This window comes from Sprattus sprattus (genome assembly GCF_963457725.1).
Source record: "Sprattus sprattus genome assembly, chromosome: 5".
Lineage (NCBI taxonomy): Eukaryota > Metazoa > Chordata > Actinopteri > Clupeiformes > Clupeidae > Sprattus > Sprattus sprattus.
Window position 1 is genome coordinate 41,446,013 of NC_137924.1, and position 17,077 is coordinate 41,463,089.

The following is a 17,077-nucleotide window of genomic DNA, read 5'->3' on the forward strand; positions in this document are numbered from 1 at the left end:
TGTCCTACATTTGACACATTTTTTCACAGAAGCATTGTTGTTTACATAGCAATATGTCTAACCTTTCAGAGGGGCATACTGGTCAAGGACGGGGACTTCCCTGAGAAGTGAGAACATAAGGAAACTGAGGTGCGAGTTTAATAGCTGAATGCTGTTACAGCACTGAATGTGCTGTGAATGAGGTATGAATAGCATATCTGCTGTACATCTCCCATATAGTTATTGTTATGTTATGGTAGACTCTTAGGCGGTGCCTTGTCTTAAGAATTTCAGTGCCCTGTCTGACCCTGTGTCATTTTGTGCATCTGACAAATAAAAGACTTGTAACTTGTAGTCACAATATGCCTTAGGGCTTTAAAATGAGGGCTAGTCTGTTTCCTACCGTTCTAAGAATGACAGTGTGGTGCCTTCCAGGTCGCCCAAATCAAGTCGCCCAATCTTTGAGCCCAACCCAAAATGTTCAACTCAAGACTGTTGATGTTGACATGTACTGCACAGTAGATGTAAATATGTCAACTGTATTGGCAGAGTTTAATTTGCTATGCTCAGGATCCGCAGGCATAAACATTGTTCACTGTACGATACTTTATATGGGCCATTTTTATCTCCTGGTCATAATGTGTGTTGGTAATTCTTTTAGTAGGAAGAACTAGTAACACAAGAACCTAGTAACCATATGGTGAGTATGGTGTTATATGGTGGTATTAATCTGAAAGTGAAAGTGTCCAGAATAACTATCTTGGCAACCCTATTGAACATGGTGTGCAATACTTGCAACTGGAAACGCAAGCATGAATAAACACTTCAACTGTCCTTACAAAACAGCTGTCTAAACAGAATATGTACTTCATTATTTAAAACATAATTTCATACTACTTACTTCTTATTACTTTCTAACCAAACATTACATTTGGAATTTGTATTCGACACAAAGAGTGTTGTACTTGTGTCATTCATGGTTTATTTCATAGCTGTAATGTGAAAGGTAATGCTTTGATAGATATGTGTTTAAACAAACAAAACCTCTTGCAATATTGCCAGGCAACAAGTGAGAACAAACTGGACCCTTAATCAAGAAACAATGTAACGCATGAATAACTACCTACTGTAAAGAAAGCATGAGTCTAGGAGGTGGTCATTTGGAACTCTGCTTTATGGAATAGACTTTGTTTAAAACATATTAACAAAAAAAGCAAACTAACCGTGGGGTTGCACTAGGCTTTCAATAATAATCCAAACTGGTTGAGAGCCTAGTTTATATATAAACCATGTACATGTGTTTTCCAGAAATTATGCCTTGCGCAAAAGGGGGTTTCATCACCTCTGGTTCAACTGACAGTGTTTGACACGCATGTCCTCCCTCAACCTCTACATGTTTTGTCTTTCAGTTTCTTGTGAACAACTCTGTAGATAAAATAGCCATCACTGCAGGGCAAAATAAAGTTGTCTGTTTAAATATGAGACTCCTGACTCCAATGCCAGTAGATGCATTGCATCATCACTAAAAACAGTCAAATAACAACATGGCACATTCATTTGAATGATGGATCACAAATTCCTTTTAGCTCCAACTCTGCACGTTTAGGCTTCCTTCGCCCTGAGCCAATCATGCAGTAATGGATCCTGAGTAAGCGTGTAAGGCTTCACGTGTCCTCTCCTCACCCTATCGGGGCGGGTCACCTGAGACTCTGTGCTAGGCTGTTGAGCTCCTGGGAGAGGGCAGTGACAGTGTCCAGAATCCTCTGCTTGTCCGCCTCCTCCAGGCGCTCGCCGCAGCGCTGGGTGAACCTGTCCGGGTGCCAGATGGCCTGCTGCCTCTTCAGAAGCTTCCGGAAGGCCGGCACGTCGGCCCGGTCGGCACCGTGCAGCATGACCTCCAGCATGTCCTTCACGGAGCCGTGCTGGGCCGGCCAGGGGATGTCGGCGTAGCCCAGCTGCTTCTGGGAGGATCCGCTGGCGGCACTGTTGGAGGCGAAGGTGCTGGCGCAGCGCTCCTCGTAGCGCTGCTTCTTCCCCTGTCGCGTCTCCTCCTGTTTCCGCGCCGCCCGCTGCAGGTACTCCATGTGCTCCTTCTGCAGGCGCTGCAGCTGCTCCTTGTGCTTCTCCTGCTCCTCCTCACTCGCACCCTCTCTCCTCCTTCTCCTTCCGCTGTGGGCTGCTGCCTCCCTCTGAGCACGGGCGTGCTGCTGGGCCAGGTACTCCTGGCGGATGCGGTCAGCCCAGTCCATGAAATCCTCCTTAATATCCTCTTCCTCTTCCTCTTTATACGGGATATCATCTGAAACAGAGACATGAGAGAGAGAGAGAGAGAGAGAGAAAGAAAGAAAGAAAGAAAGAGAGTAAAATACACACATCAGAGGACAAAGGCAAAGACATTTGCAGGAAAGTTACAAAGTCAAATGCTATATTCTTACTACTAGTCTCGCTCTATCAAATTTAAGCAAACGTGTAAAATGACTGTTACAATAAACAATGCGGCCAAAATACAATGCAACAAATTTGTTCAACCACCTTAAATGTGCCGTAATACAATGTACTTTTGGGGATATGTTGATTTCAGAACCTAATGTTCAGTTTCTTCATTTATTAGTATTTACATGAAATCCAACTAAATTCAACTTCAATTCTACAGTGAAAATTCCATTACACACAAAAAAAATCTGCAGTAACTCAACCAAGACAATGAAGATTCCCACCCAAAGCACAATTAAACCCTTGTATTTCTAGTAGTGAAGTCCCACCTCGTTTGTGCAAAAATGTATACTGATGAGACCTGATGAGTGGGATACACTGTATGGATATATTTTGATGGCTTACCATCATACTTGCCAAATGTCTCAGTGAACTCATCTTGGCATTCTCCTAGGAGTTTCTCCCTCCACTCTCTCTCTGCATTCATTGGTTGAGAGAGCCTTTCTTCAGGTGCTTTCTAAAGATACAAAAGCATTTCAGCAATGTTTGTCCTCTCAGCTTGTGATTGAAATCAAGACAACCAACACTTAACTTGACTTGACTTCTTGAGTATACCACGAGCTTTGCATATTCTTACTCACCATGCCAAATTTCACCCACTGAAGCATATCCTTAGGCGTTACACCAGCTTTATTAGGCACATCCATGGCGTCGGGACAGTGTTTGCGCAGGGGAACAACCAGGTCATCATAAGCTGTTGATAGACAAATAAAGGGCATTCAATCTGACACTTACACCAAACTGACCTTGTAAGCGTTAAACCGACAACAGCTTACCTCTTTTCCCGTGCTTTAGAGCTCTCTTGACGGCCGTATGCAAGGCAGTGTTTCCATGTCTGTCTTTTTGGAGGGGGTCAGCCCCATACTCCAACAAGAGCCTGAGAATAGCGTCGTCACCATGACAGCATACTAGATGGAGAGGTGTCCTTATCCTTTTACCTTGTGAAAAGTTTGGCGTGAGGTCAGAATGTTTCCGCAGATAGGACTTCAACTTTAAGAGGCTTCCTTCTTCCACATACTTCCATAATCGCTTCTGTCGCCGCGAGACCATTTTAGTTTGCAGTGCTTTTAAAAATGACCTGGAATTGTTAAAATTCAAATGTAATGTTAAGCTTTTTTCGTCTGAAATCTTTTGGATCTGGCCGATGTCTTTAATCGGATAACTTATTATAGCATCATCACGGGTGTGTAAATGTAACGAGTTTACCTCTGCTAAAGTATCACGGACGAGTATAAATGTTACAAAAAGAGGAACTTCGTCCTGCCGCAAAAATACTCGTGTAAATACAAACACCTATATCACTTTAGTTCCGTAATACTTAAATTCCAATATTTACCTAAAGGTGTCGCGATTTCCTTATTTTTCACATGTGAATTATTTTATTGAGATCCTTCGTGTTGATCCTCATAATTAAGTTGTTTGATTAGGTATTTAACAATTAAGTTTAATTAAACTTTGTGTACCACAGGGTATTTTTTCTTTTTTTTTTTTAACCAAGAAGAAGCTTATTTTGGAATGGATAAGGTAAACAATTGGGAACAGGACTTGGAATTTAAAAGGTTAGGACTGTTATTGAACAAATATGGAAAACACCGATTGATTGGCCTGAACCAGCTGGGGGGCCCAAACACCCTCTGTCTTTCACAGAAAGTGCGGCCCTCAAAGTCCCTTCAGTGTTGCAATACATGGCAGTGCAATATAAGTAACCCATGATCCCCTGGAAATATATAATGGGACATTTTTTTACTTTATTTATATAATAATAATACAATAAATTAAAAAACACAGTTTGGCTGTATTTTCAAAGTAGGTCAATTTCCCAAACACCTATTTGTGCCACCAATTTCAGTACCATGAAAAGAGTGAGACGCAGTGTGTGCCAGTGCTGAGTCAGTGCTTTCCACTGAGACAAACCCCATCCTATTTTGACACCTTTTAATACCACACCAAAACCTTACAGCCACCAAAGAAAAACACCTACTCACCACTTTTAAACCATAGCATTTCATAGATGTCATGTTTAGGCTATAGAACATTTGTGGCACCCAGAGATGGGGTTTAGGGGACTTCCCTAAAAAGAGTAGAAAGCTGAAAATAATCAGGTTGTCCTTGCACAAAAACCCATGATCCTGATCAGCCTTCAGCACAATGATCCTGATCAGCCTTTTCTATTCTGCTAGGAAAGCTGATAGGGTTACCCACACTCCGTCAACACCATGTTCACAGATTGCCCCAGATTGCCCCTTTCATTCACAAGTGTTTAATACATGCAGCAGTTAATCGGTGCCCACTGATTTTAAGGTCATGGACCTTTGATACTGTCAGCAGAGCATCTGTTGGGGCCTTTCAACTAGGCACCTGTCAGGAAGGGGAGGCTGGTTGCGTGAGCGGCTGTTTATGTCTGTGTGTGGCAGTGGACTGTTGTTGCAGGCCAGGAATGTTGTTGCACTAACAGCATCCAAATGTAGCAATGCAGCAAAAGTGAATAACGAGGCCCTCTCCCTCTCTCACACATTCCTCTGCAGTGCCACCTCTCTCTCTCTCTGTTGCTAACCTCTGGGTCAAAGGCCAGCTAGCCAATGGGTAAGGTATGAAGTCTCTCAGTGGCTAAATGTTGGTGATACTAAATGCAACATGCACATTACATTTATTAAATTAGCAAAACACTTTTATCAGAAGCAGCAGACGTACTCTTCTTCATTGTACTAATTGGGAATTGATCCCGTAACCTATGAATGGACCCGTTAATTCCTTGCCCATCTTGCAGATTAAACCGCCAGGGTTTTATTTAGCATGAACAAGAGAGAAAAACCTTGTATTCCATCCATTTAAACTTTCATTTTTTGAAATGTTTGATATATTCTTGAGATAAACTAACAGGCTCGATTTCTTTTAAGATCACATAAGTGGCAAACTAGAAAAAGGGACATACTATACCAGATGAAGCGAATGTTTGAAAGGGGCATGTATTTATCTGAAATATATGTAGATATTTCACTCTTCTTCATGCCAGTGATCAAAATCCCCAATGCGAACGATAAGACACAGAATGCACATTGAGAAAAAATACTACTCCTCTAGGTTTTTTACACATTGGGAATCCTTTGTCTTATGCCATCAGGCCTATCATTCGTAGTGTTTTGGCGGGAAGATTTCACTGATGCAAACAAGCATTAATACAGCCTCCGGCAAGCCTTTCACAAGTAAACCTCCCACCTGCATATGCACATGCACATGCACTCACACGCACGCACGCACGCACGCACGCACGCACGCACGCACGCACGCACGCACGCACGCACGCACGCACGCACGCACGCACGCACACACACACACTCACACACACACACACACACACACAGACAGACACCTGACCATCTATCTGTCTGCCCGTTCATCACTTCTCTAAGGGCCTGAATGGACCCAGCTGAGTGAGCAGCAGTGACAGAGGTCTTTATTTCACTTTGTGACAGCACTGCAGATGAGAGTGCAGGGGGAATGGGTGGACAGAGAGAGAAAAAGAGAGAGAGAGAGATAGAAATAGAAAGAGAGAGAGAGAGAACCTCCACACAATAAGGAGGATAGAGGGAGCCATGAAGGAGTGCTTTGTGTTCGATCGCTGCTCTGGGAGATCCGGTGGTGCCCCGTCCTCAGGCCCCCCTCCGTTGGCCACCAGCGGAAGCAACGTGCTCCTCCTGATAATGTCCCATGCTTGCACATTCAGGCAGGATCAAAGGTGATGATGGCCCAAAGATAAAGAGAGCCTGTGTCCCAGTATGGGTGCTATGCTAAAGGTGCGTGCCTTTGGCCGTCCCCCACCACTCCATACACACACACACGTTACACGCACTTATTGGGAGACTAACAACTTGCATCCCTCATAGATTCTTCAGGTGGTGTGTGTATTTCAAGCATGTGAATATATTGTTTAGGGTGTGAGAGCATGACTAAATGTTGACGGAGACAAACCACATCCTGTTTTACTCAACACTTTAAACCATAGGTGTCATGTGTAGGCTATGGTGTTATTGTGGCACCCAGAGATGGGGTGTGGGGGTTTAGATGGCTTACATAAGTAGAAAGCTGAAAATATATATTTTTTTTTCCTAAAGAGAGAATTTTGTTTTCTGAATGAAGCATCAGTATTCTGCTGATGTGTGCGAGCACACCCGTGATCGTGTGTATGTGTGTGTGTGTGTGTGTATGTGTGTTTATGTGCACGTGTGCATGCATGAGAGTGTGTGTGTGTGTGTGTGTGTGTGTGTGTGTAGGTGTGTTTATGTGCACGTGTGCATGCATTAGAGTGTGTGTGTGTGTGTTTATGTGCACGTGTGCATGCATGTGTGTGTGTGTGTGTTTGTCTTGTTTAAGACCCAGCTTCTGCCCTTTGGCCCTAATTTCCCTCCGGGCAGGAACTGCATCTTCCATGTCCGCTACCGCTTGTCCGTGTTTGGGGCAGGGCTGGCCTGGAGTGTGTGTGTGTGTGTGTGTGTGTGTGTGCGGTGGTGGTGGTTAGCGTGGGTGTGATGTGTGAAGGAGCGACGGTATCCCGTGCCTCCCCGCCGTCTTATCAGATCGGACTCAGTGAACAAACGGCCCCGTCGAGGGTCAGGAGGGGGTCTGTCAGAGGTCCCGCTCTAGAGGGGGGAGGGCCAGAGCTGCGCCACTGACAGACAGGATATCCCTGGACAGGAACCTCCTCACAGGGGCCCCTATGGGCTCCTATCCTGCCTGCTCCCCGGCTCCCAACCCTACTCCTCGGACGCTTCTGGAGAGTGGGTGAGGAGAGATGAGATGGAGGAGGGTGGAGGGAGGAGGGAGGAGGGTGGAGGGTGGGGGGTGGAGGTTGGGTCAATCAGCAGTGGCAGGAAGACATCAGAGTTGAAGAAGTCTGAAGTTCTGGCCACAGCTCCAAAGGCCAGCCGCACCCGCCATTGTCCTGGTTAAGAGGCCACACCGCCAATGCATAAAAAGTCCTATTTTATTCTGTTTGCTGATTTATGAGGGACAAGGTGACTGACTTTCCTTATTCAGCATCTTGACCTCATTCCTACAGACACAATAGATGATAAATGTCCAAACAGAGGGAATTTTGAAATGGAACAGATCATGCATCTGGCCTGTGTGAAGTCATATACTGATTAAACTGCATGACACACATTTTGGCCAATACGTTCGATACAAAACACTCACATTTTTAGCAAGTGTCTTACAAAACAACACAAAAATATTTTGTCATGTCTGAGAAGAAAAGCTGTGAAATTAACCATCTGTCTGAATATGAACATTGTTGCAAGAATGTAGCATGTGATGATGTCTTTCAGCACTGAGTAGTGACAGGTATTTTCAGACAAAATACCACGAGACATTTGATCATCTCAAACTGGCAACAACCGGCTCCTGGAGCTAAACACCAGGGACCTGTGGCCCCAAACCCCCCAGCCCCAGAGCCCACTCCCGCATGCCCTGAGCTGGCTGACAGTTAAGGCAGGGAGTGCGAGGGCCAAGTGCCTGCCCATGAATGGCTCTGACTGTTCTTAATGACACTGGAGATGGCTTGTTTTGACTTCTATTGATATTCCCAGCACTGAGCACAGGCAGGACTCACACCTCAATGCCTTAAACACCCGGTGCTTTAGCGACAATGGCAAAAGATTTCCCCTAAAAAAACACGCCCGCACATGAAGAAAGGCATCTTCCACCCATCATCTGTTGGAGAGGGATGTAAACATTAAAGAGTGATAATCATGACATTCAGCATACAGGTGTGGCTATTGCGCATTCGAATCAAAAATGTCCTCTAGGCAGTTAGCCATTCAGATCAGTTTTATAGTCAGTACTTTACTTTCCTTAGCAATCATACATCCCATGTATGTTTGGGATTCCTTGTGAATAGTGTGCATTAGTCCAGGGTGAATTGGTAACCAAAGGGGTATGTGTCTTCAAGTGTCCTTTGTCATGCCTTGCTAATTTGTAGGCTCAAGGCACATTTGGGTAAATGTCTTCCTGTGGCCTGACTAATGGAGAGATGTGGATGGCACGCTAGCAGTGCTCATAGTTGGGTAAACAAAAGCCAGAAAAACAAGGATTTATTGAACAGAGAATGGATTGAGGTGATACATACTAAAACAATACATTAAAAGACTGGCAACGATTCATGTGTAAAGTGATACTCACCCTGTGTTTCTGAGTTTTGTCTTACACAAGGAGGCCCGTTTTTCACTTTTTTAGAGACCTCTTTATTGCCTGACCCTGCAGGATGTGATAAAGCGGCCAACATGAAAGGGCGGTTTAACCTGGTGTGAAACGCCGGCCAGCTTGAGTCAGGGGGCCCCTGATCAAAAGTCACAATATACGTGGACAGTGTTACAGTTGTCACCTGCAAGGCTCCTGGAAGGAGAGAGGCTGTCTGCAGCCAGCTACTACAGCTTTTGATGGGCCCTAATGGCCAACAAGGCCGATGGGCCCCAAGTGGCTCAAGTGCACTCTAGACTTCAGAGGAACCTTGGGACCTTTGTCTCACCACTCAAGTCTTACACCAGACACGGACCTCCATTTAACATGCGTGTTATGCTGAGATGTCCCCTTCAAGGTCTCTTGTCATGTCTGTCCAGTGAAGGGGAGGGGTTTCTGGGGTTGATCCAGAATGGCAGGGAGGTATCAAGGGAAAGTCCCACCCGTCTCTGAAGCGCCTACAGAAAGACATGCCATTCATCAGACACTGTGATCTACAAGGAATGTAAATTATCGTGTGTGCTAGAATCTGCTTTCCAGCTTCACACAGAAAAGCTGCAAGGGATTACTTTGGGCACCATAAAGGACAGGGGACACAAGATGGAGAATTAAAGAGAGTTTCGCTCTGGGTCCTCAGTTTGGTATCGACTTCTTTTGCAGTTCAAGTCTCACTTTGATGTCTGACACACATGGCCTCGGCCTGAGGCGCACCGTGAAATCGTTCCAATGAGATTGGATTTCATCTCTAAATCTATCTGGACACTTTCGGAAACAAGCTCCTTTGAATGACAAATACCCATTCAGTGCTTTTTGCATCAACTTCAGAATTTCTTTTTCTTTGATTTTTGTTTTAGGTTTTAGATACATTGTAAATCCCCTGAGGGTAATTAAGACTCCCCTTAAGGCCTTTATGTCTTCTGCAGTAGTACATCTGGACTATGTTTGTCATTAAATTTACGTTAGTGTCTGGCTATGAAATTAGTAGCTGTGCTATTCAATCTAATTTGGTGGAATACATTTTTATTTGAATCATGCATATGTGCCAAGAAATACCCAAGACAAAACATTTTAATAAGAGAAAAAAAAAATCTACTGCACAACTTTTTTTACCTATAAATTAAAACATTTTATGACTGTGTAGGGGGATTTTAGAGACATTATATTTTCTGAAAAGAATGTAGGTTCTTGTCATGTTATTGTTATCTTTGCAAATCGATAAACACAGACTACATTTGAGTGCATAAAAAAACAAAAAACTTTTTTCAGTTAGAAAGACATCAAATGTGCATCTGCTCGAGTAGAGAAAGACGTCGTTCAAGGAGTGTGTGTGTGTCTGTCTGTCTGTCTATGTGTGTGTGTGTATGATTTAGTTGCCATGGGTCAACTCAGCTGTGTTCAGTTCTCCGTCCACACACCCGTTACCACTGAGTGTAAACAAGCCTAAATAAGCACAAAGGTGCTCCCTGAGACCACACACACACACACACACACACACACACACACACACACACACACACACACACACACACACACACACACACACACACACACACACACACACACACACACACACACACACACACACAATTGAAACACAAGCACAAGGAATTCCCTCTTAACACCTCCAGGTCCAACACATGCAAACAAATGCACGCACATGTCGGTTTGGTCTTTTCCACGCCTGGTTCTGTCTGTGTCAGTGCCTTCTTTTTTCCCCTCTGTCTTTCTTTCTCTCTCTATTCCTTTCCCCTCTTCCTCCCTACATGCCAGACAACCATTCTGTCCACCCAGTAATCTCAGACACATTACGCCCCACACAGTCTGTCTTCTTTGTGTGTTGTTGCCTCAATGAGGTAATCTGCAGATTAGGTCAAATAACTCCATATGCTTTGTTTATGGCCATTGGTTATTGCACGTTTTCCCCTAGGTCTGCTCTCAGATGTGGCATTAATTGGCACTCACATCACCACGTGTGGATTCTTGCCAATCTTTGGAACATCTCTTAGGTGCCAAAGGGATTTATTTAAACTCTAAATGCACTTGAAAGAAGTCTTGTTCACACACCTACACACACACACACACACACACACCCAGCCGAGTGTTATCACATAGGCATACATGGGTAGTCATTAAATCCCCTGGCTGGCTTACTGTGTCTGAATGCAACATCCCTGTGTGTGACAGCCTTATCAGAAAAGCCAAATATTGCCCCTCGATGGAACCATGGCAAACCAGAGGCCTCAGATTAGCTCCTCGTCCCCTGTAGTCCCCTCTGCAAGACCCTGATTAGATCCAACCAAAAGCTCATTAGTGCCAAAATGACTTAATCAAGCGAGCAGCTCTTTAAGTGGCCAAGGGGTGCTTTATGCAGTCTATTTGTTTGCAAATGGACTATTAGAATAAGTGATGGTCTTTACACATAGACCTGGATTGCAAAATTAGTTCAAATTGAGATTAAATACAAGTTTGGATTAATTACATGAATCATGACAAATCAAGTTCAGATTAATTACTGTTCTTGTGCAGATAATGAATGGCTCGAATGCGGTGAGAATTATTTGCTTTGTAACACGTTGGAGAACAGTGGTAGTATTGAGAGATACTAAGCTTAAGTTTTGAAGAGGTAAAGCACACTCTGACATGCATTTCCTGCGAGATTTCTTGCTTTGGTTGAGACAGGACTAGAGGACAATGAGAGCGAGAGTGACAGCCCTCCCCACTCTGGTAAACAGGAAATGAGAACATTTATGGAATGTTGAAACATAGGTTCAGGCATTGGGTGTAAAGTCACAACAAAAGTCCCGGAACAAGGTTGTTTTTCTTCAAATGAAACATGTTTTATTTACAGATGAAAACATTAGAATTTTACACAGCTTTTTAAAAAATATAGGCAAGACAAACTCATGACTTTCATGAATTCATGATCAATCACATAATTCATTTACATTCTTGAAAAACACAAACACAGAGACATACACACACACACACACACAATTAGCCTCTCTCACACAAACACACACAAAACCTTCTCCAACAACTAATTGCCCCCCCACCCCCCCACCGCATCTCAGCGTTTATCAGCGGCCATCTGTCTGTCTGAAGGCCCCCCTCCTTGCACTTGTCTCACTTGCCCCCCTGAAAGATACTTTAATCAGCCTGCAACACCTCCTCTTGTCTGAACCCCCCACACCCTCCATCCTGCCTTCGCCCTACAGTCCTAAGACACTGGGTCCTTGCTTCTTTCTCATCAGCCTCTGCATGAAGAAGTGCTTGCTAAATATATAAAACAACAACCAATGAAATGCATGGCAAATGAAAGGTTAGAGCAAGAACACATGGTGGGTGAAGCAAAAAAAAAACTGCAGCAACCCCCCCCCTTGGTGTGTTGGACCACCCAACGAACTCCTGTGTCGCTCCAGGTACTCCATCTTAGTAACTACAGTGGATCTTCCTGGCATCTGCCAGACACACATCAATACTGCAGGAGTCCAGCCTCGGCCCCCACCCCCAGAGAAGTCTCAGATGTATTCAGCTCTGCGCTCAAACGTCTGGAAAGCAGCTGTCAAGTTGGGGTGGGGTGGATGTGAGCGGGGGTGGGGGTATCAGGGGGTAGTTTCACTCAGTCACAAATGTCTGTGTGGCAACTCTGAGAGCTGGATCCTGGTCCCCCCCCGGATGCAAAGAGCATCACGCTAATCCGCCATAGCATTGCTCCCAGTAACACCCACACAAGTCTCACAAGTCAACCTGTGAACAAAGAGTCTACAAAGGAGCTTGTCTTCACACTAAAAGTGACGAGGGAACATGGTGTTCTGACTCTGGCTCACCTCTCCCCCAGGTTCAAGTTCTCCCTCAAGTCCTCCCTCCCAGTCCTGTGAGAGGTTTGCTGTTTGCCTCCACCACATTGTGTCTCATACCTTGGTGGCTAGAGACTGCTGCTCGGTCTTGTGCGATGAGAGCGAGCTGGCAGGGCTGGAGTGCAGGACCTTCTTCAGGTTGAGCAGGAAGTAGCACTGCGAGCGAAAGCGCTGATCGAAGAAGGCGTAGAGGAAGGGGTTGAGGCAGCTGTTGACGTAGGCCAGGCAGGTGGAGTACGGGTGGGCCAGCAGCAGGAAGCTGAGGAAGGTGCAGGAGGAAGGCGCCAGGCCCAGGTAGGAGAGCGAGTCCATGCTCTTGACCACGTGGAAGGGGGTCCAGCAGGCGCCGAAGACCACCACCAGTATGGTGATGATCTTGAGCAGGCGTCGCTTACGCTTGTCCTCCTTGCGCAGGCTGTTGAAGTGGCGCGTCACAGTGCAGCCAATGAAGCCGTAGCACACCATCATGGCCAGCAGTGGCAGCAGGAAGCCCAGCACTGACGACGAGATGCCCAGGCCGGCGATCCACATCGCCTGCGTGCTCTCGTTCCCTCCGGCTACCAGGCTGAAGTCCATGATGCAGGTGGTGGTGTTCCCCTCCAGGCGCGTGGTGCGGAACACCAGTGTGGGCGCCGCCAGCAGGCCCGACAGCAGCCAGATGATGGCCAGCGAACCGTGCATGTGGCCGCGGGTGCGCAGCTGCGAGCTGGTCAGCGAGTGCACGATGGCCAGGTAGCGGTCAAAGCTGAGGCAGGTGAGGCAGAAGACGCTGGCGTACATGTTGAGCAGCACCACGTAGCTGCTGAGCTTGCACAGGACCATGCCAAATGGCCAGTGGTAGCCCAGCGCCGTGTACACAGCCCACAGGGGAAGGGTCACCACGAAGGTGAGGTCGGCGAGAGCCAGGTTGCCGATGTAGATGTCCGCAGCGCGCCGCTTGCCTTGGGTTCGCCACACGGTGAAGATGACCACGCCATTCCCAGAGAGGCCCAGCATGAAGATGATCATGTAGAGCATGGGGATGAGGGAGTAGGACGGCTCCCACTCGTCGTAGGTACACATGGAGCCATTCTCTTGCTCATAGTAATCATCTTCATAGTAGTCGTCGGTGACGTTAGCCATTTTTCTTCTGCTTGTTGAATTGAGATTCAGAAGTTGAAAAACAGTTTTTGTTAATAGTAAAAACAAATTAGAATGTCAATAGATTTGGAAAAAAATCCGTTGCACCAAATGCACTTGGAGCGTCTGTTCGTGTGCGCAGAATTGGAGCGTCTGTTTGTGTGCGTCACCTCAGGCGGTGGTTGCAGTCTGTCTCTGCCACCACACAGCCGGCCCTTTTAAACCCATGTGAATTCATACACCCCGCCCTGTCCTCCCCCACGAGCAACTCCCTTCAATACACTCCCACCTCGGATTATTCATGGACACAACCGTCTCACTAACGCGCCATTCTTCAGTCATTTCGCGGTCACTTAAGCGGAAAAAAATTGCATTTTTAATCTGCAACAAACACATTATTTTAATCTATTTCCCTGTGTAAAATATACAGATAATGTAATGTTTCTGTTAAGGTCCCGAAAACATTCCTAAACTAATACAGGTCACATAGGCTACAGTTATTCATTGCTTTGAGGGAAAGGAATGATACATTACAGTTACATGACATTAACGCTGTGGGCACGCTATGCTGTAGGCTACAAAATAATAGTCAGGTATAACTCCCGTAACTACTGTTGCTGTCAAAACAAGTCGGGGCAAAGTAGGGCAAAACTTCGGAGAAGTATTATAATTATAAAAGGGGTCTGCAGGTGAGAATGGTGGGCAATTAGACTATTAACAATCTGAAAGGACAGGGCCATTCTATGAACTGAAGTGACTGGACAAGTCAAAATAAACCATAGGAAATGTCTGAACATGTTCCTACCCGTCTACTCAAGCTTATCATTAATAGCCTAATATCTGTTTCTTGGAATGCACAACATGTTTTATTCACTTTCCCCAAGCTCATGCCTTGGAGAAATGTATAGCAAATTTGCTATTTTATTAAATCCTATTACAAACGTTACTGTTTGCCAACGTCTTTTAGATTGTACTGCCGGATAATAATGGCTCAGTGATTTAAAGCAATTGGTTTCTCTATAAGGCAGTTAAACTACATCGGTCTGGGATAACTCGGTTTCGTCCAGGACTACATTGTCATGGTGAGTAATATCAAGATTAATCTTTCATAGTCTGCGTAATTAAATACAAAAAATATGTCCGCACTAAAAATATTTAAAAAAAAATTCTTGTCGAGACTTCGGGCGCTGTTGTTACACTTAGGAATTTTGTGAACATGGCGACGTTAATTATTGGCAGCATCAGATTGTAAATAAACATCATCGTTTTGGTAAGGCACCATCAATCGTTTCAACATTTCAAGTAGGTAGACTGCCAAAAATACAACTTTTATTTGGGAAAGGAATTTTTTTTTTTTTTACCATATCACGCGGGGACGCTTTTTAGCTTTATTTATATTTTGTACCTGTTCTGTGGTGAAGTTTTCCCTCTATACATTGTAAAAACTGATGAAATAGAGAATCCGCAGCTCAGAACAACTGTTTAAGATATAAGAAATTACAAAGATTCACCTAATTTACATATTTTGAGACATGCTGAGACAGGCAGAGTATGACCTGTGTATACCTTGGCCAACTTTATTAAACAAAACGTACCTGACTACCACTACAACATACAGTAACACATAATCAAACGTGCATTGCCTACATGCAGCTAACAATAATGAACTTCAAACGTAACTGTGATGTACTTTATGGTACTGAGAGAGTACATTGGTATTTTCCTCCCACTAATCTTATCCTTAGGGAGCAAGATGACTCCCAATCCAAAAATTGCATGCTGCTTATTATTATGGCATGACAGTTTAACCTTCTATTTCCTTGACTGGATAATTGGAATCTCTAGCCTCGAAGCTTTTTTGAACATTTTGGTTTGATTGTTCATGTTGGTGCAGTTCATGGTCATGATTCAGCATGACCATGAGAAAGCACTGGGGCATGTTAATGCATACCTTTATGTATATATACCCACATGTTGAAAGTTGTGAATTACTTGAATCATTTTTATGAATTCTCTCCGACCCCCCTAAAGACTATCTTACACTCAGAATTAGCATTATGCTGCATGTTTACCAACTTAAGCTGACACATGGGCATACAGGGGATGGTGACTGTCGCCTTGATGACTGGGGCTCAGTTAGAGAAAATCTGTGAGGAGAAGTGGAGGTCCAGAGTTCCAGGAGCTCAGGGCTCCTCCAGACGCAAGGCTTCACTTGGCACCTCCCTGCTCCATCTCTCAGCATGTAGGTGTCACTGGCGCCGAGGACCGAGCCGCTCAGACACAACTATCCCCCTCCCCAATAACCCGATCCACACCCCAACCCACCCCTGTGTCCCCACTGACGGACCAGCAAGGGGAGGTTTGTGGCCTTCCTTGGGTCCTTCCATGCTATTATAAAAAATGTGGGTACTCTGAAGATATGAGGTCAAGTAAGTTTCAAAAACAGCAATTTTGAGAAATGTCAGCTGGCTGATATCAATGTAACTTGTCAGTGTAGACATTAGTTATATTAATGAGGTCCTCCCTATTTTCTCTCAGTTTCATCCAACTCATGCTCTCTCTCTCTCTCTCTCTCTCTCTCTCTCTCCCTCTCTCTCTCCTTCCTTCCCTCTCTCTCTCTCTCTCTGTCCTTTTGGCAGCTTGAGCATGGAAAGTCAAAAGCTGGCTTCCCCTTGTTTTAACACTGACCCTATTTATACATGGGGGAATTTTTTCCCCTTTTTCTGTGCAGTACACATAAATGGGAGAGGATGTCCTGGACTGTGCTCTGCTTATCTAAAGCGAAATCACAGATCATCAACCCCTCCCCTCTCCCCCTCCTCAGTAATCACCTGGCAACTTTCCGTATCACCTCCATCTTATCACTGTCCTTAACATATCTTGACGCACTTGTAGTCACAAACAAATGGTCTTGATAGGCTCAAATTAAATTAGGAGAACCATAGTGTCAACTGAATCCATCCCTGACACGTAGGCCTATATGAATGCCTTCTAGTTTATTCTGTGCTCACTTGTGGCAAGTCTTGTTTTTCCAACTGCTCCGTTTGCCTGTTCCAGGTTTACAGTGTCGCTGTTAGGATTTTGCACCTGCGGTGCGTCTGTGCAGTAAACCACACACAGAGCATTCTCTGGCTCAGGTAAACAGAGTACATTTGATGAGGTGGGTTGCGTTCATCTCTAAAATGGCCACCAGAATGGGTGGTTAGCGCTGGGTGCCATTTAAGGCTCTAATCATCCCATACTCCTCTTCATCTTTAGCGGATTGGGTGGTTTAAGTAGAAAATAGTCCTTTAATGAGTAGGTAGTGTCAAATGGAGTGGCCCGTGGGTATGTCATGACTTGTGAGACAAAAAGACACTGGAAAAGTGCATAGCTATCTGACAAGAATAACAATG

The 17,077-nt window shown here is 44.9% G+C and overlaps 2 protein-coding genes across 2 annotated transcripts; both read right to left on the reverse strand.

Annotated features, from left to right (window-relative positions):
* Window positions 1-1,279: 1,279 nt before the first annotated feature.
* nfkbil1 (nuclear factor of kappa light polypeptide gene enhancer in B-cells inhibitor-like 1) lies at window positions 1,280-3,522 on the reverse strand (the record flags this gene model as incomplete). Its single annotated transcript, XM_080838514.1, has 4 exons — window positions 1,280-2,278; window positions 2,818-2,929; window positions 3,054-3,166; window positions 3,249-3,522. The coding sequence occupies 4 exons, from the start codon at window positions 3,520-3,522 to the stop codon at window positions 1,677-1,679; spliced, it is 1,101 nt and encodes a 366-aa protein (XP_080694640.1). The 3' UTR covers window positions 1,280-1,676.
* A 9,095-nt stretch (window positions 3,523-12,617) lies between these two features.
* On the reverse strand, window positions 12,618-13,814 carry LOC308365665 (apelin receptor B-like; the record flags this gene model as incomplete). Its single annotated transcript, XM_080839168.1, has 1 exon — window positions 12,618-13,814. Exon 1 carries the CDS (start codon window positions 13,683-13,685, stop codon window positions 12,618-12,620), a length of 1,068 nt encoding a protein of 355 aa, XP_080695294.1. The 5' UTR covers window positions 13,686-13,814.
* Between the last annotated feature and the right edge of the window lie 3,263 nt (window positions 13,815-17,077).